The sequence below is a fragment of the Myotis lucifugus genome, unplaced genomic scaffold (assembly GCF_000147115.1).
Source record: "Myotis lucifugus unplaced genomic scaffold, Myoluc2.0 scaffold_191, whole genome shotgun sequence".
In the NCBI taxonomy this organism is placed as follows: Eukaryota; Metazoa; Chordata; class Mammalia; order Chiroptera; family Vespertilionidae; genus Myotis; species Myotis lucifugus.
Window position 1 is genome coordinate 1,082,053 of NW_005871239.1, and position 18,702 is coordinate 1,100,754.

An 18,702-nucleotide genomic window follows, 5' to 3' on the forward strand; every position below is an offset into this window, starting at 1 on the left:
GCGCGCGGGCCGCGGTGCCGGCGGGCAGGGTGACCCACGCCCACCCTGCGCCCACTCGGGGCCCCTTCATGGAGCGTCGCCGCGGGGGCGCGCGAGGAGGGCCCCAGGACAGGGCGCGGCAGCTTCCCGAGCCTCTTCGGATGGCCCTGGGGCATCAGGGACGCGCGCGGTGAAGCCCAACCCTGCGTGGGACCAGAGAGGGCACGGGGGTAGCGAGCTGGCCTGAGGACCCCGCCGGCCCGCCCGCGGGGAGCGGGGAGGCGCTGGGCCTGGCGAGGCTCTGGTCCCCGGCCTGCTACGCATCTGCAGTGGCGAAGGGACAGCGTGGCTCGGGATTCCTGGATGGCCGCACCTCCTTCTCCATCTGCCTGCAGGAGGTGAGAGCACCGCGCGTCTTGCTGCTCCGCCAACGTGGGTCTGCGGGTTCCCGCAACCCCTCACCCGCCTCACACTTTTCTTTCCTTGCAGCTCAGCCCCTCGACACCTTTCTTTGGTTTCTCAGACTCCTTTCGAGTTTGAATTTGCGGGATCTCTGAGTCTGGCCCTGGGGACGCAAGGCCTCAACAGGAGCCAAACCGCACTGAAGACCTGTCTCTCTGCGTGGACTCGGCTTTGGTGAGGCGTCAAGAGAGGCGCCCTTTCGGAGTCCTGTTTTCTCTATTACTATCCGGGACGCAGCCCCTCCTCCCAGCCCAGGGCTCCCAGAATCTGAGGATGAAGCTTATTTCTTTGAAGCTGTTACCTCTCTGTTGGGCTTAGAGCATTTCCTTCTTAAAAAATGCGTGTCTGCGGTGCCTGCCTTTCCCCCCAGGGTCTGACTCTTTGCAGTGCCCAGTCTGAGCCTCTCAGCCAAAGCCAAGGAGGGGGAGTGCTGAGTACAAAGCTCAGATACCAGTCTAGGTGCTTCTTTTCTGGCCCAGCGTCCTTGCCCTTCCCTGGCTTGAGAGAAATGCTGAGCACCTGGGGCACCTTGGCCTCTACCGTGGGTTGCTCTGGTCCCCAGTGGCCAGGCCTTGGTTGGTGCAGCTGCTTTTCTTTGGGAGGCCCCAGAGTGGCTTCCCTGAAGCCATGGGCCTGTTTCCTCGGTGTGGTGGCCACTGTCAGACTACAGATCTCCTACTTTTACCCTGTGCAGCCCCTTGGTTACCTGGGGTGACTATAAACATTGTCTCTTCCTAGTGGGCTTAAGGGATGGTCAAAGAATATAACTTTAGCCCTAACCAGTTTGGCTCAGTGGATAGAGCATTGACCTGCAGACCGAAGGGTCCCAGGTTCAATTCCGGTCAAGGGCATGTACCTTGGTTGTGGGTGCAGGAGGCAGCTGATCGATGTTTCTCTCTCACTGATGTTTCTAACTCTCTATCCCTCTTCCTTCTTCTCTGTAAAAAATCAATAAAATGTATTTTTTTAAAAAAGAATATAACTTTAAAAATAATTTCAAAAGCATATTAGCAACTTTTATTGAAATATAACATGAAGAGAAAAGTACAAAAATCTCATGTATACAATTTGATGAATTTTCACAAAATGGACATTGCAAGCATTTTGAGTGTTAATTACATCTATACATAATCCCTGAGGGGATTACAAATAATATACATGTATTCTTTTTTTAAAAAAATATATTTTATTGATTCGTCACAGAGAGGAAGGGAGAGAGACAGAGAGTTAGAAACATCGATGAGAGAGAAACATCGATCAGCTGCCTCCTGCACATCTCCTACTGGGGATGTGCCCGCAACCCAGGCACATGCCCTTGACCGGAATCAAACCTGGGACCCTTCAGTCCGCAGGCCGACGCTCTATCCACTGAGCCAAACCGGTCTTGGCTATACATGTATTCTTGAAGATAACTCTGCCTCCCACCCCACTCAAGGACATGAAATATTTAGACTCTTTGTAAAAACATCCAAGTTTTATTTACACAATTAAAATTTCTTAGGTCACATACCCCTTTCACACAAAGGTTTCCTTGCAAAAGACTAGAAAGCTGTGAGCATGAATTGAGGGGAGAATGTTAGATTGTGTTGTCCAATTGACATTTGGCTGGGAAACCACAACTCATTTGGTACAGCCTGATGTCCATGTAGGAGTCTCATCCCCATAGTGGCAGTGCGGTTTTATCCAGGTCACACTGTTCAGGCACAACAGGGAGAGAAAGAGAACGTGAAGGATGTGTGCGCTGAGAACGAAGACATTCCAGTCTGAACCTTCTCCAGCCATTCTATAATAACCTCTTTCAAAATGACACGCCTTCTGTGGAATCAGGTGGGTGCCATTGACCATTTTTAGCAGAAGAAGGCTAAACAGAAAGAAGCCAAATTTCCTTCATTGTGTGCCAATCTCATCCTCTTTGGGATAACCCTTCCTTGGAAAGGGAGGAATTTCAATAGCCATGCCCTGTCTGCCATCCACATGTTAAACATGTTAAAACATAAAAGCAGTCTTCTCATCTGTCTGATCTCTCTGGAGTTTTGATTAGAGTTGTCCATCCATTTTTTGATGGTCTGTTTTAAAGGATTAAAAAAAAAAAAAAAGAACCATATTCCAGAGAGTAGTGAGACAACAATTTAAGGCATGGGGAGCTGAAGTAGTATTGCATTTTATTCGAGAATCCAGTATTAGTTAGCTTTGAGTGAGGTATATCAAGGGTTGGCAACAGTCTCAAATGTTTGAAGGAGAACTTTGCAATCAGGTATAAGTTTCTTCTTCAGACCAGAGAAAGGGGAATGAGTTTACATTTCAGCAAGAAGTATAGAGAAAAACTGTTTCAGGTCAGAAGTGCTAGGCATCAGAAAAATCAGAGATGGGTATAACATCTAGTCCATAATTTCCTTGTTCTCAGTCGTTATGACTGTCACTTTGTCAGTTATTAGTTATCTTGGCAGAGACATGTTCCTGGATCAGATCTATGTAGACAAATCCCGCTGAGTGGTAACTCAGTGAATGCTGATTCACGTAAACAGCCTTCATTCAATCAACACAGAGATGTGCAACACTAATGACTACAAGATAAATGTGAGATATAACCCCTTCCTTTAAAAAGTTTATCACTAACTGTAAATAAAATTCAATATCAGAGTAGCTCTTCACCTACTTTGCTCATGTAATCATTTTCTTTGCAAAGAAGAACTAATATTTACTGAGCACTTATGTGCCTGCCATTTTATTACACTAATTCATTTAATGCTTATGAGACCATTATGAAATAGAAATTTTTATTCTCTGGTTATAAGTGGGGAAACCAGTTACTCTGGAGTTTAAGCTATTTGACCATGATTTTAACTAGTAGGTAGATTGATTGTCAGTCTTGGGGCCTGAGAGAGACCTGTGAGGAACCTGGTCAATCCTCACAGTTTACAGTAAGGACACTGATACCCAGGAGAGGTAAGCAGCTTCGTTGTCTAGATATGAGAAGGTCCCATAAAGTCTTGCCCTATGGTGGGCTTTGTAATTAGATCCAAAGGAGGTACGTTTCTGGGTCTTGATTGTGTTCTTCTAAGAACTGGGTAGATATCCTAAAATTCTCTGTAATAGCAGGCTGTAACGATGGGGCGGCAGCTGGTGCCTTGGCCGTGGGAAAAGCCTCCAGGACAGGCCTTGTTTAGTCAGAAGTTGTGGCCATGGGGATCCAGCCCTCTGAAATCCCAGCTCTTGACCTGTGGAGGCAGAGAGACAAACTGACCTGGTCTGAATTTTTGGTCTATTATCTATTAGCTCTGTGACACTGAACAATGCATATGACCTCCCTAAATTTCAGATTCCCATCTTTGGAACAGTGACTTTAGGAGGGGTGATGGCTGGACAGCAAATATGTAACTAATGGTAAATATTAGTAAGAGAAAAATGAATGGTCCTGGGCAGTTTCCAAGATTCCTTATAATTCCAATTCCAGTTTGTCTATCTTACTGCTTCTCAAAAGTCAGCAATGGTGCTAGGAGTTCCTTCAAAGTACCCTTACATCGCTTCAACAGTCACTTAATTGGCAAAGAAGGTTTAAAGATCTGATATTGTTCTTAATCGAAGACCTAGAAGCAAGGGCTACTACCTCTACAGGATTAGAAATCTTGTCATTTGTAAAGACCTATTTCATGTGTTCTGACATAGTAATTCTGCAATTACCATAACAGTTTACAAAGCACAAGTCAAGCATATTCCTTGCTTGTTTGGTAATGTCTAGGTATCAGCTTTTTAATGATATCTATCAGGCCTGGAAATATAAGTGAAATAACATTTAAAACCCTTTTCGGTCCAACCTCGAGGCTGACTTGACAGACCAGGCGCTAGGAACAGGTCCAACGTCGAGCAATAAGAACATTAAAAAATTCAACATTCAATCCCGTCAATTAATTTGGACCAGACTGTTTGAATTCCAAAAATAACATTGGACCGCAAAGGGTTAAAATAGTAGTGCTCGAGCTTTAGTGTGCTCAGAATCACCAGGAAACTGTGAAATATGTAAATTTCTGGGGCAGATCTCAGACAGGCAGGGCCAGGAAATCTGTATTTTATCAGAACATCCAACCTGGTTCTGAAGCGTATGGCCCTCAGAATATACCTGGAGAAAGGCTGTCCCGCAGTCTTGCTGTCCAGCTACTCTCTCTTAATGCTCCCCAGGAAAACAACAACAAATGAATGCCTGTCACTCAGAGTAGCAGCAGAAGAGATAGTTGCTCTTAAAAATATGGTGGATTCCTCCTCCGAATCTATATGCTTTAAGGGTACAGTTTCATTTGGTTCATCTATATTATGATCTATAAACATACCACAACTCACAAGAAAGCTTGAGCTGGGAAAAGACTGGATAGTTGCCCTCACCAACTCTGACTGGTTCAAGCTCTCTAACCAACAAATAATTTGTTCTTTGGCATGAGAGAAAGGAAAAGATGAGCGAGTAAAAGGAGTTGATACTAGATGGTATACACCCATCTCAAATATGGGCTAGACAAAAGCTGTCCCAAGAGATCTGGACCTGAGTTCTCCCACCAGTCATGTAAAGTTTCATATCAGGGTCTAAACAAGGTATGTCAGGTGGCTTCATTAGAAATTCCTGGATTCCTCGCTGGCTATTTTATTGTCTGGGTTTCAATAAAATGAGAAAATAGCTGTCATCCAAACACATTTGGGCTTGAAAAAACAAACTATTATCTGTTGTCTTAAAATAAAATAAAGCCCTGCTTTTTAATCACAGCATATCCCTATTGTTTTTGAGTTTAAATATTAAGGAACATGTTTTGTTAGTGATTAAAACAATAGTGATTGGTTAGGGGGCTCAGTGAACATTGAATCTGTCTTTACTCCAGTCAGTATGCTTGAAGCAACACACTGCCTTAATGCCCCAGGATGGACAGTAGGTAACTATTTAATGGGGTTTTAATTTTGGGTTGTTATTAATAATAATTAATGTAATTTTGATTATGTTGGAAGCTGGAGGGATACTGTCAGTCATCCTTTCAGGCTGGTGGTATTGCCCTGCCCTCTTTAATCAGAGGTTCTTAGAGGAGGTAGGCTCAAAGTGATTTAAAATGAAAGAAGGTAGATGTTTAATAAAATTTCAATTAAGAAATTAAATCATATTCAAATTGAAAGGGGGACATGGAAATTATCTGGCCTAATCCTTTCATTCTGCAAATGAGAAAAATGAGGCCCGTAGAATTAAAGGACTTGCCCAAAACTATACAGCTTGTTTCTGTTGTTTGATGCATTATTGGGTTAAATGACCTCACAGGCCTAACTTGGAAAAGAGGGCAGGATGCTGTGGCCCTGCTCTCACAGTTGTTTATCTGATCTCATGTACTTCCTACCCTTCGTAATTCCTGTTTTCTAAATATCGAAGGTGTGTAACTGTAAAGTTTGTCTAGAAAAGCTACTCTGGACCAATATCTGTTTAAGTAAAGACCTAAATGCTTTGCTGTGACAGTGAAGTGCAATGTCTATGCCAGGAAAAGAAAACCAGGACAGGAAATACTCAGTCCTCCAGCACTAGCCTGGTTACCTGGAGCTCAGGGCTGTGACCCTCAGCCCCACCCTGTGGCATTAGCTCAGGACTCCAGAGCAGAGGTTGTGACTTACTTTAGGGCTCTAGGCAAGTCCCTTTAACCTGGCTGTCCTTCCCTTTCCATGTTTGTAAAACAGGGAGATGATGCTGATCTCTCCCTCGCTGCTCCATCAGAGGCACTGTGTGAAATTAGCTCCTGTTTGTTTGGGAAGGGTTTTAAAGCCACACATTCCACCTCCCTGCTAATATGATTACTAGCACTTTCTTGTAGGAAAGGGCCAACTCCTCATCCCCCTTCTTCCTTTAAAAAACAAACCAAAGGGTATCTTTTGTCTCCCTGTGGCCAAAAAGGTTGTTGCTTCTGTAGCTGTTACCCCCTCAGAAGGTCAGTTTACTGAGGTGAAGGATTCCTAGGTGCACCACAACCAACCAAACAAAACAATAATAACAACAAAAATAACTGCTGTGGAGGTTCTTAGAGGGCTTCTGAGTTACAAACAGACTTTTCTAACTATAAAGGAACGTGGCCCCCAGTCAGTCTCCAAGTCATCTCTGTCCTCCACAGGGTTAGGCCTGGTGGACTGTTTATTGGAGCTGTCTTCCTGAGGGTCATCCCCCCTGGCTTTCCACAAGAAGCATTTAAAAAAAATGTTTTGGAAGGAAAGTCACCTTTTTAATAGCCAAAGAAGTACCTCTCTTTGCCACACAACTCTGTGCACAGCCTGTTTCTCAACCTTTGGAAATCCTTTAACAGTTTATGGAAGGCCACCCTTTAAACCAATCCAACAGCTCCTTTCTCCATAACCTGATTTTAGAGGTGTTTCATTATCTCTAATTACTCGGGGTAAACGGTGATTACTCAATGTTTTAATCATCAGTTTGGGCAGCAGTTACTCTAAACTCAGGGAAGCCCAGACTCCCATGGGTATTTTTGGAAGGTACTGCGACTAGTCGGTGCATGCTTTCTAGTACCTACGCACGTGGTCCCCAGGTGAGTCCCGGCCGCTTCCCAGAGCTGGAGGCAGCTGAGTCCCAGCCCCGGCGGCAGCTGCGGACTCTGGCGCTGCCCGGGCTTCCGGGACCCGGGCTGCGAGGCAAGGCCGGGACGCTGGAGGGGAGGATGTGGGCGGGGCTCCCATCCCAGAAAGGGAGGCCAGCGAGGGAGGAGGGAAGAAGGGAGGGGCTGCCGGGGAAGAGGAGGAAGGAAAGAAAGAAAGACTGAGGGAAAGAGGAGGAAGGAGAAGATGCGAGAGGGCAGAGCAGGAGGGAGGGAGGGAAGGAGTGCGGAGCCCGGCCCGGAAGCTAGGTGAGTGGCATCCCAGCCCAGGGACGGGAGTCTTAGACGCCGCTGCTGCTCCGCGCACTGTATTTCGCTTCTCTCCCTCATGGGATTCCCGTCGAGCCTGCAGCACCCCAGTCCTCGGCCCTCGCCTAAGTTCACTGCAGCCGTTCAGAGGTCCCCAGAAGCTGCTGCTGGCGAGCCCGCTACTGCAGGGATCTATGGTGAGCAAGGCTGCCTGGCGAGGGGCGCCGGATAGAGGGGGCCGAGGCGCATCCTTGGGGTGGGGGGTGCGGAGGAGGAAGCTCGGGACCCTGGCTGTAGTCGCGGCAAAAGGTGCTCCCCCCCCCCACCCCCTAAAGGTTGTGCTATAAGTAGGGATGCTGGTACTGAAAGACACTACTCCTCTGCCCTGGCCACTGTCTCTGGCGCCCCGGGCTATTTTCACCTGAGTAGGTTTGGGGAAGGAGAGAAGCCTTTAGCTGGGGGTCGTTGATGGGGGGGGGGGGGCTGCGAGGTCTGGAGGGGATAGCGAACATCAGTCTACCCGCAACGGGAAGGGCCAGGAGAGAAAGGAGTGTCGGCTCTGAAGTCAGGAGAGAGCGAGGGGACGGCCAGGTGCAGGGAGAACACCTAACTGGGGTGGTTCTGCGGGCGGAGGGCAGCTCCTCTGCCTCCGGAGCGTGCGCGCCTCGCGAGGGGCTGCGCAGAGGCGAGTGTCACCCGCCGCGGCCCCCCGCCCGCGGGAGCCCGGGAGAGCTGGCGACCTGCGGCGGCGAGGCGCACCTCCGCCACGAGCTATTTTCGTGGGCTCGCAGCACCCCAGGAGCCGCGCCACTCTCGTTTCATCGTGTAGGGTCTCCATGGCCAGGATGCCAGGCGCTCGGGGACGAGTCTCCCCGTGTAGCCGTGTGCTAGAGGGAGTCGCGGGCGAGCTGCACGGCTGACGCGCGGCTCTTCATGGCTCTCCCCGCGCGGAGCCCACAGGAACGGGTCCCCGGAATCTCCAGTCCCTGCGGACCCTCCCGGCCGGAGTTGGGCCTGCGGCCTCCTGGGCACCTCTTATGTGCATGGTTTGTGGGCTCAAGGCTTTGGGAGACGTGAAAAAGCCCCAAAGACAGGGAGTTGGTAAACTGAGGTGACGTCGAAACTGGTGCTGGGAGAAGACTCAGGCAGGGAAGTAAAGGACAGTCGCCTTGAGTTGCACCCCCCCCCCAGAAAAAGTTCAGAAGATGAAAGTTCCTTTCGGCTTTTATCTTTTTTAATTAAAAATTTTGGGGGAGTTGGGGGGGGGGGGACGCGATTAGAGATGAATCTCACTGAACCCGAAGCTGAAATACAACCAGCCTTTGGGTTTTAGCGGGCCGTGCGCTCCCGCAGCCACCCTGGGATTGTCCGGGGACTCCGGGCGCCGGCCCCTTCCACTGTCCCTGCGCCCCTCAGGGACCGGCCCCTCTCCGTCTGCTTTTCCTATTTCTGGAACTCCTCCCACAGGGCTTTTTTAGGGTTCCTGGCGTCGAGAGAGAGAGAGAGAGAGAGAGAGAGAGAGAGAGAGAAAGGAAAGAAAGAAAGAAAGAAAGAAAGAGAGAGAGAGAGAGAGAGAGAGAGAGAGAGAAGGAGGAAAGAAAGGAAAAGAAAAGGAAAACCTCTTTGCCCTCCCCAACCCTTCTGCAGTCAGCCCCGGCGGTGGCGCGGCAGCGGGAAGACCTAAAGCCGCTCAAGCAGCAGCGCGGCTCTTTCCTGGCGGGGACGGTCGCGCAGGGGCGCCCGTGGCCTCCGCACCCCGGCCCTCCGCGTCGGGCGGCGCCGGGCAGCCGCGGCCCGGAGGGAGGGCTAAGCGCTTGGTTTTTCACTCCTCGTCCTCAAAGGCTTCCCTGGAGTGCCCCCGAGAAGAAACCCTCGTTCGTGGGGGAGAGTAAGGCGGGCAACCTGAGCTCTCGATCTCTGCAGCGACCCAAGGCGGGCGCGGGGGCACGGACTCTAGAGGGAGAGGCGAGCGGCTCGGGATCTCGGAGCGGGCCCACGCTGACGCAGATATGCGCGGGCCAGGTTTTCGAAAAGGCCTCTGTGCTGAGCGACTCACGCGTGCAGCATCTTCAGTTAGTTAGGACGTCCCAGCAATTCCTTGAGCTGTGGGTTGGTGAATTCTTCAAGAAATATTTGCTGCGACTGTGCAGCTGGTGCAAAGGAGGAAGGGGGTGGGGGGAAGGAAGTAGCGGGGGTTAGCGGGGGTGGCGGGGGGAGGAGTGGTGGTTTAAAAAATAAGGCAGGCTGCAGAGAGAGACGCAGACACAGAGGTCGAGCGCAGGCCGAAAGCTGTTCACGGCTTTCTCGACTCCTGGGAACTTGGTGGGATTTCCTTTCTGCATCGGGTCTGGGGTTGTAAAACCTCAGCGACATTAAGACCCGAAACTGGTGATGCGCCCTCTCCCCGCGGCGACGCCTCCATCGGAGTCCGCCTCCGCCCAGAAGGGCAAGGCCGACCGCTTTCTTTGGGGATTTACTCTTTGCTCTGGGGGACGCGGTGCGGAGAGTCTCCCGGTAAAGGAACTCGAGAAAATAGCTCAGCGGCGGCTCCCTCCCCACTTTCCCACGTCGATCGCCGTCAGCCACCTCCCCCCTCCGCCCCGTGCGTGACTTGGTCAGCAGCTTTTGGCTGGGAGCTCAAAAGGCTGCCCGGCTTGTCTGAGCACGGGCAGGCGTTCGCCAGGGGGTTCCTGGCTGTCGCCGGGAGCAATATTTGGCCTCGCAGATACTCTGGGGAGGCAGTGGCGGGGGACGCGCGCACGTACGCGGGTCCCTGGGCGCTTTCTTTAGGTGCCCCCTTGGCGGTGAGGCTTCGAGAGGCTGAGACTCCGCCGTCCCCGTTCCCGGCCCCACTGGAGCCGGGTTCATGCCGAAAAGGCGCAGCCCCTACAGTGCGCCCCGGATCCTCCGGCTTCAGGCCGCTTGGCGCTCGGGCCCGGCGGGACGCCCCGCACGCCGCCGAGAGAGGCGAGGCCCGCGTCCTCCGCGCGCGGGGCTGGGGTACCTGCGGAGGGCTCCGCGGACCGCAGCCCGAGCTCCTCCCGGACCGCGGGAAGCCTGAGCTGGAGGCTGGGAGGTTGGCCTCCGCCGAGGGGGCGGGGCCGCGGTGGGGTTTGTGGGCCCTTTCGCCGCCCGCCGCGGGGAGGGCGGGCTCCTCCAGACGCGGGGCGGGGCCTCGACGCTCACGTGACTCGGAGGGGCTGGAAGAAAAACCGAGCCAGTCTGCGCCAGAGACTCATTATATTCAAATATTCATTTTAGGAGCCATTCCGTAGTGCCATCCAGAGCAACGCGCTGCAGCAGCTCCTCTGAGCCTTTCCAGCAAGTTTGTTCCAGATTGGCTGTCAAGAATCATGGACTGTTATTATATGCCTTGTTTTCTGTCAGTGAGTAGACACCTCTTCCTTCCCTTCCCGGGAATCATTCTGCCCTCTCCACCCCTGCTCGCCTTGGGTCCCTCCCGTCGGACCTTCCTCCCAGAGCCCACACTCCGCTTTCTGGCAGCGCTGTCGCCTCCGTCTCGGCCAGGCAGCCGCGGCGCGCTAGACGCACGGGCTCTGTGCAAAGTGCTGCTTGCTCCCACTCGCACTCTCAGTTCGGGTGCGTTGCAAGAAAGCGGAGCGAGAGGGGGCTAAAGAGATGCAAGTCCGCATCGCGGGGTTGTACCTTATGGGCTAATCAGCCCCCCTTCCCACTTGCCGGGGGTTGGGGGGGGGGAGCAGTGCCCGATGCCCCTGTGTTGCGTTCCCAGCTGCTTGTCAAAATTCTGAGGTCGCTCCTGGGATCAACCCCCCTCCCCCGCCGCCCCTTCCCGGGGAGTAAGCGAGCGGGTACGCTCCGATGCTTTTTGCTGGGCATTTCAAACTCATCAGCCACAGTAAAATAAACCTTCAAGCCACTTTGTCAGCTCCCAGACCACGTTCTCGGCCTCGGCCTCTGGACCCCCGCGGTCCTGTGTCTTTATCCTGCCCCTGCGTCCCTGCTTTCCCTCCCTCCTGCTCGGAACCAGCTGGAAGTTGTGGAAGTTGGGCTGGGAGGGCGGAGGAAAGAGGTGGGGGTGGAGGAAGAGGGGGAGAGGCTGAAGGTCTGAAGTGGAGAGCAATGGCATTTTAATTCTCCCTCGCCCACCCTTTTTTACCCCCTCAACGTTAACTGTTTATCCTTGAAGAAGCCAAGCTGAGATCATGGCTCAGATAGCAGTTGGGACAAAAAAAGATTAACAGGATGGAGGCTATCTGATTTGGGGTTATTTGACTGTAAACAAGTTAGACCGAGTAATTACAGGGCAATTCCTACTTTCGGGCCTTGCATGGCTGCAGCTGGTGATGGAGGGGGGTGTGTGAGGGAGAAGACACAAACTTGATCTTTCTGACCTGCTTTCCATCTTGACCCTCTATCTCTCGCCCTACATGCCTATGCGGAGACATCTCTATTTCTCTCTAGTTATTGGTGTTTATTTATTCTTTAACCTTCCACCTCCTCCCCCTCCCCAGAGACACCATGATTCCTGGTAACCGAATGCTGATGGTCGTTTTATTATGCCAAGTCCTGCTAGGAGGCGCGAGCCATGCTAGTTTGATACCTGAGACGGGGAAGAAAAAAGTCGCCGAGATTCAGAGCCACGCGGGAGGACGCCGCTCAGGGCAGAGCCATGAGCTCCTGCGGGACTTCGAGGCTACACTTCTGCAGATGTTCGGGCTGCGCCGCCGCCCGCAGCCTAGCAAAAGCGCCGTCATCCCGGAATACATGCGGGATCTTTACCGGCTCCAGTCTGGGGAGGAGGAAGAGGAAGAGCAGATCCACAGCATCGCTCTGGAGTACCCTGAGCGCCCCGCTAGTCGGGCCAACACCGTGAGGAGCTTCCACCACGAAGGTCAGTCCCTGCCCAGAGTCTGGGCGGGGGAGGGCCGGTAGGGTTGGCTGATGGGGCAGTGGAAGCCCTGGGGGAGAAAGGTTCAGGTTACATCAAAGCCCCCAATCCCGGAGGCTGGGGAATGGAGCTGCCTACCTCCAAGAATTTCCAGAGCTGTGGCTAAATTTATTTTTCGGAGACAGAGGGGAGGGGCCGAGGTTAGGGGGAATGACACCACTCAGACGTGGGCTAGCCTCAGAGGTGTGTTTTTGCTATATCAAAGCCTTTTCTGCCAGGTTTTGTGCCCGTTTTCTTCTTCTTTTTTCAAAGCACCTACTGAATTTAATGTTACAGCTGTGTGTTTGTCAGGTTTATTCAATAGGGGCCTTGTAATCTGATCTGAATGTTTCCTAGCGGATGTTTCTTTTCCAAAGTAAATCTGAGTTATTAATCCACCAGCATCATTACTGTGTTGGAATTTATTTTCCCCTCTGTAACATGATCAACAAGGCATGCTCTGTGTTTCCAGGATCGCTGGGGAAATGTTTAGTAACATACTCGAAAATGGAAGAAGAGGGAGAGGGTGGTTGTGGGCATGTTTCCTCCTGCCTCTGCTCTGTTGGCCCCTCTTTTTCTTTACAACCACTTGTAAAGAAAACCGTGTACACAAAGCCAAGAGGGCTTTAAAAGGGGAGTCTTGATGGTGGTGGAGTAAGGAGTTGACACATGGAAATTATTAGACATATAAAGGAGGTTGAGAGATACTTTGTCTTTGGTGCTTGCCGAATGCTGGCTATGTCTCTCCGAGTTTGCTAGCTTGCCCCATTGGTCTGTTTCTTTAAATTAAAAGATATACTTACTTCCCCCAAATAGGCTTCCACCATATAAGCAGAATTCACCACTCATCACCCAACCCTTAACTATTTCTTGACTTTTCAATCCCTCAGACAGTTCATGTGCTCTTTTTTTTTTGCTTTTTTTCTTTTTCTTTCCCTTCCCAATTGTGCCTAGAACATCTGGAGAACATCCCAGGGACCAGCGAAAACTCTGCTTTTCGTTTCCTCTTTAACCTCAGCAGCATCCCAGAGAACGAGGTGATCTCGTCCGCAGAACTTCGACTTTTCCGGGAGCAGGTGGACCAGGGCCCTGATTGGGAGCAGGGCTTCCACAGAATAAACATTTATGAGGTTATGAAGCCCCCGGCAGAACTGGTGTCTGGGCACCTCATCACACGACTACTGGACACGAGACTGGTCCACCACAATGTGACACGGTGGGAAACCTTTGATGTGAGCCCTGCAGTCCTTCGCTGGACCCAGGAGAAGCAGCCAAACTATGGGCTGGCCATTGAGGTGACTCACCTCCATCAGACACGGACCCACCAGGGCCAGCACGTCAGGATTAGCCGATCGTTACCTCAAGGGAGTGGGGATTGGGCCCAGCTCCGGCCACTCCTGGTCACCTTTGGCCACGATGGCCGGGGACATGTCTTGACCCGACGGAGGAGGGCCAAGCGTAGCCCCAAGCATCACCCACAGCGGGCCCGGAAGAAGAGTAAGAACTGCCGACGCCACTCGCTCTATGTGGACTTCAGTGATGTGGGCTGGAATGACTGGATTGTGGCCCCACCAGGCTACCAGGCCTTCTACTGCCATGGGGACTGCCCCTTTCCACTGGCTGACCACCTCAACTCAACCAACCACGCCATTGTGCAGACCCTGGTCAACTCTGTCAATTCCAGTATCCCCAAAGCCTGTTGTGTTCCCACTGAACTGAGTGCCATCTCCATGCTGTACCTGGATGAGTATGACAAGGTGGTACTGAAAAATTATCAGGAGATGGTAGTAGAGGGATGTGGGTGCCGCTGAGATCAGCAGTCCTTGGACACACACACACACACACACACACACACACACACATTACCATCCACTCACCCACACCCTACACAGACTGCTTCCTTATAGCTGGACTTTTATCTTAAAAAAAACAAAAAAAAGGAAAAAAACCTAAACATTCACCTTGACCTTATTTATGACTTTATGTGCAAATGTTTTGACAATATTGATCATATATTTTGACAAAATATATTTATAACTACATATTAAAAAGAAAAAATAAAATGAGTCATTATTTTAAAGGTAAACTATGTTCTTTTCTCTGGAATCCTTTCTCTTTTCTTCCTGCCCATCGCTTTTGAGTGAGAATTTTTTTTTCCTATTGAAGTAGAGCTAGAAGCAGGTGGTAACTGGAGGTGGTTAGGTTCTAGGGACAGGAAGTAAATGAATGGTAGAGAGATGGTAATTGCCAGGATGAATTGTTTTCCATTTCTATTTAATGTTAACAAGGACACAGCATCCTCTCCCATCTGGATGACACATGACTTAGAAAAATAGTGGGATAAAAGGAGTAGGCCAGATTAAAGACTCAGTTTTGGGCTCCTTGTACCACTTCTGGATCTGCTCACCTGTTAGAGGTGCATCCCAGCTGAGTGTGATGGGTAAGAATCTCAACTCTTGGGAAGTGATTCCCACCTCTGCTTTTATGATACCCCAGGGTGTCTCCAGTTATTATACGCCTCAGTGTTGTGTATTTCAATCCAAAAGTAATTTGCACACACATATTAACAAATGTATATATGTGTGTGTTTTTAACAGGTTGTTGGGTGGTGGGGTTTTTTTTCTTTGAGAAGTGGGTTTTAGCCAATAAAATAAGTGATGTGCCTTACCTTCAAAAAATTTGGTGACCACTATTTTAATATACCACATGGTGGAATTCTCTAGTGTTTTTGGACTTGTTCCCTTATTTCCCATTCCAGCTGGGTGGGGGTTGGCAATAGGGTCAGGCAGGGAAGGGTCAGAATTTCTAAGTAGGCACTGTAAAAGTTCCACTGTATGGATTCTCTAGAGTCAAATGCCAACTCTCCTTGTCTCTCTGTGCTGCCTGTCCCCTTCTCTGGAACTGGGCAGAAGGTGATACACTTGGATGTGCTGTTCTGAGCCAGGGTTTCTTCAAGGAGAAAAACTCAAATATTGGCCAAAGGGAAATGCTAATGTGCTTGAGCAGTCTCTCTGAGTTAAGGGCTGCCAGCAAGGCAGAGAAATGGCTTTCTGAAATGACATGCCTATAGTCTATAGTGGCTAAGAGGACCAGACGAGAGGCCTTTGCTATGTCTTACTTGCCACCAGCAAGTAAATTAAGCCCTGGAATTTTAGCCTGCTTAGGCTCATTTCTTATGTGTGCTTTTTTTTTTTCTGCAAAGACTTGGATGAGTTGAAAAGCAGTGTCTTTGCACAGTCTGTGTGGGGTGGGCTGACAGAAGCGAAGGTGGAGTGGGGTGGAGGTGCTGTGTGTGCACCCCCTGCATTCATGTACACACACTCTTCCCTATGTTCTCGGGGACGGGGTGGCTGAAGCAGGATTCATTTTTGTTTTTAATTACTGAAGTCCTACAATCCTCCAAAGGAGCAGCTTAGTGGAAACCAATAAAAATAGAAGTAGAGCGGTTGCCAAAGCCCCAGCTCCCCGGAGAGCGCAGGTGGAGAGAGGAGATCAGAGCCCCAGGCAAAAAGGCAGCGAGACTCCACAGTTCCTCCAAAACTCCCTGCAAAGAGAGATACTCCCCCCTCCGCCAGCCCCACAGGTCGCTGCCCCTTTGATTAATGGTATGGAGGTCGAATAAATCTTTTAGGGGAAGCCCATTATGGGTTTCCCTCAGGCGGCCTCGTTTTGTTTTGCCCCATTTCCAGCAACTTTCTGAAATGTCCGTATCGTTGGGAACCCGCAGACCTCTAGCACTTGGACAAATCATCCCAGGGCGAGTCCTGAGCCCGGTGGCTGCCTGGCTCAGGTCACTTTCTAGCAACCACGCTCCCCCCACGCTCCCCCTCCTTCTACTGGCTTATTTTCAGGAATGGATAATGTTGTTTATTTGTTCAGCCAAATATTTGGTCTGGGGAATTTACCGTGAAATTCTGTGAATTGCATATACCTAGTTAACAAAATAGTCCTAATGCCACAGTGTTAGCATGAAAAACAAGGAGCTATGGCCAGCGTTAACCCTTTAAATTCTGTTTGAGGGCATAGTCCTGACAACCGTGGAGATGAGGAATGGAATATGGGTAGAGATGATTTAATTTAGGTTTCAGTCTTCTCGGCGTTGCTTTTGGATCAAGCCTGCCATGTCCCCCTTCATCTATCCCCCCCCCCCCTCCCAGAGTAAAGTTCCCATCCAAGAAAGGTGGGGAGGAAGAATCGCTCTTGAGGAGTTCAGCAAAGTCATAACCACATCAGAGGAGCTGCTGGGTCGATCCCTGCCCCACCCTTAAACTGGACCGGGCTTCCTGGGAGCTTCAGGAAAAAACGTTGGGGGTGGAGGGTGGAACGCATCACATAGTCCCCGGCTTTCGTTGCATAATTCGCTCAGAACCTGCCAGGTGACCTGCTGACTTTGTTTTCTGTCTGGACCGAGCTCTGCTCCCCCACCCCCTTGCCGCCGGGCAGCGCCACACGGTCAGGGCTCACGGCAGCGGCGGCCCCCAATCACCCCGCCTGGGACCAGCGTCACCGCCCGGCTACAGGCTCCGCCCCCGCCCGCCCCTGGAGCTCCGGGGCTCGGTGGCTGCGGGGGCGCCAGGGGGCGTCCTCCCCGCCGGCCATTAGACGGTACAGCTGGCTGCCGCGCGGGAGCGGGCGGACTCCCCTCAGCTCCCTCCCCAGCCAAATTGCAGATTTCAGGTCCCCACGCCTGAGCTGACCACCTTCCCGGGGGAGAGCCGGCTCAGGTGGAGCTTTGCAAAGACAGACGGGTTTGATGAGCGCACCCGGGTCCTAAGGGCGGCTGCCCGGCGCATTGAAGGTGAAATGGGGTCTAGCGGCCGCGCAGAGCCGTGGAGTCTGGGGAGCAGGCTCATCGGGTGAAAGAGGCCTGGATATCTTTAGGGATTTTCTGTTGGGGAGGCGGAAAGCAGGAATGAGGGAGCGAGGCCCTCCTTGCATAGAGCTCACAGTGGGACCGCATCTTGGAGTGACCTAATGGGGGCTTAGCGAGTGGGGAACAGACCCATTGACACGCCCCATGAGCCACGGTCTTAGCCTCCCCCTGGACGCCCCGAGGCCTCGGCTTGGGCTGAACTGCCACCACTACCTTCCTCCATCCTTTGCGGGGCGGGGCACAGAAGAGGTGTGCTTGAGTGGAGTTGGCGGATTTCTTTCAGAAGTGAGGTGCCAAGCCCATCATTTCTTGACAGCACCTCAGCTGACCTCCTCTGGGCCTGTGGCCCAAGGACTCCCAGTGCCTGCACCCTCCACCTGCCACCTAAAGCCCGGGCTCGGAACGGGGAGCCCTAAGATGAATCGAGGCGGATAAAGCTGAGGTCCCAGTCTCCAAACTGCCCTGTGCTTCCACACAAAGCTAATTCTCTCTCTCTCTCTCTCTCTCTCTCTTTTTAATGCAAAAGCCACGTTGTTGGCCTTCCATTGCCTGAGAATCAGAAAGTGATCCCGATTCCCTGGAGGAATGCAGGATAATTGGTGGACTGGCAAGTTAGAGTTGATGCAGGATTCTTCCGGTGGCCATTTGAGATAAACTAGCACAAGTCTGAAAGCTTAACTGGAAATGAATTTGGAGCGGTTAGAAATGTGTTCCCTGTGGGATTGCCAGCGTCCCATTTCCCTATGCTTTCAACACTTAGTGGCAGAATAAATAAACGGTTCAAAACTGAGTGGTCATCAATGAAGGAAAGTGCCTGGTTTTAGGGGAAATTTTGGATTGCCCTAACATTTTAATTTTTTTTTTAAAAAAGCCACCAGAACATTTGGAAAATAAGTAAAAAATTCAAGGTGTGCAACGTTTAGTCAATCCTAGAAAAAGAAATCAGAGTATTTCCTCCCTGAGGAAGCCATTCGAATGACCATTCCTAAGTCACTTTACTTACGATATTAACTGAAGCAAGTTCCAGTGGTCTCTGCTGTTTTCCTCTCTCTTCTAAATATCCTCTAAAAACTCTGAATGAAAATATAAATGCTGTGAAGTTGTTCAGAACAAACTATTCAGAAAAATATAATACTATAGGATTCGGAAATGTTTACTTCAAAAATGTGAAATTTGAGGAAAAGAAGACAAGATGAAACAATAATTTGCTGAGTTTTGTTACTAATGAGAATTTCTGAAGTCTAGCTTTCAGTTGGTTTTGCTACATTTTCTGAAGAAAAGATCTGATCGATCTCTCTTGATTTTTTTATAACTTGAATCCTAACAAAAATATTTAAAACAATTTGCTCCCTCCCCATCCTAAATCCTTGACCCTCCAGTCCAGGTGCAAGTAGAGTCTAGTTTTGCAGTTTTATTGTCATCACACATACACACACACACACACACACACACACACACACATATACATACACTAGTGGCCTGGTTCACGGATTCGTGCACATTGAAAGGAAATTAATTAGAAGAAATATTTTAATATCCCTATTCACTTTTTCTCTATAATAGAAGTGTCAACCAAATTCATGATCGACAATGACAGATGGAAACACATGTGTAAG

General features: G+C 50.6%; 1 protein-coding gene across 4 annotated transcripts; it reads left to right on the forward strand.

Moving 5' to 3' along the window:
• Positions 1–7,174: 7,174 nt before the first annotated feature.
• Positions 7,175–14,299, forward strand: BMP4 (bone morphogenetic protein 4). Of its 4 annotated transcripts, none has more exons than XM_006096963.2 (4): positions 7,175–7,501; positions 10,566–10,690; positions 11,798–12,177; positions 13,168–14,299. In XM_006096963.2, exons 3-4 carry the CDS (start codon positions 11,805–11,807, stop codon positions 14,022–14,024), a joined length of 1,230 nt encoding a protein of 409 aa, XP_006097025.1. In that variant the 5' UTR covers positions 7,175–7,501; positions 10,566–10,690; positions 11,798–11,804; the 3' UTR covers positions 14,025–14,299. The 4 variants fall into 4 exon arrangements, with proteins under 4 accessions (XP_006097025.1, XP_006097026.1, XP_023616526.1 ...); XM_006096964.2 differs by having other exon boundaries at positions 7,175–7,304; XM_023760758.1 differs by having other exon boundaries at positions 7,237–7,304; positions 11,851–12,177.
• Positions 14,300–18,702: the final 4,403 nt, after the last annotated feature.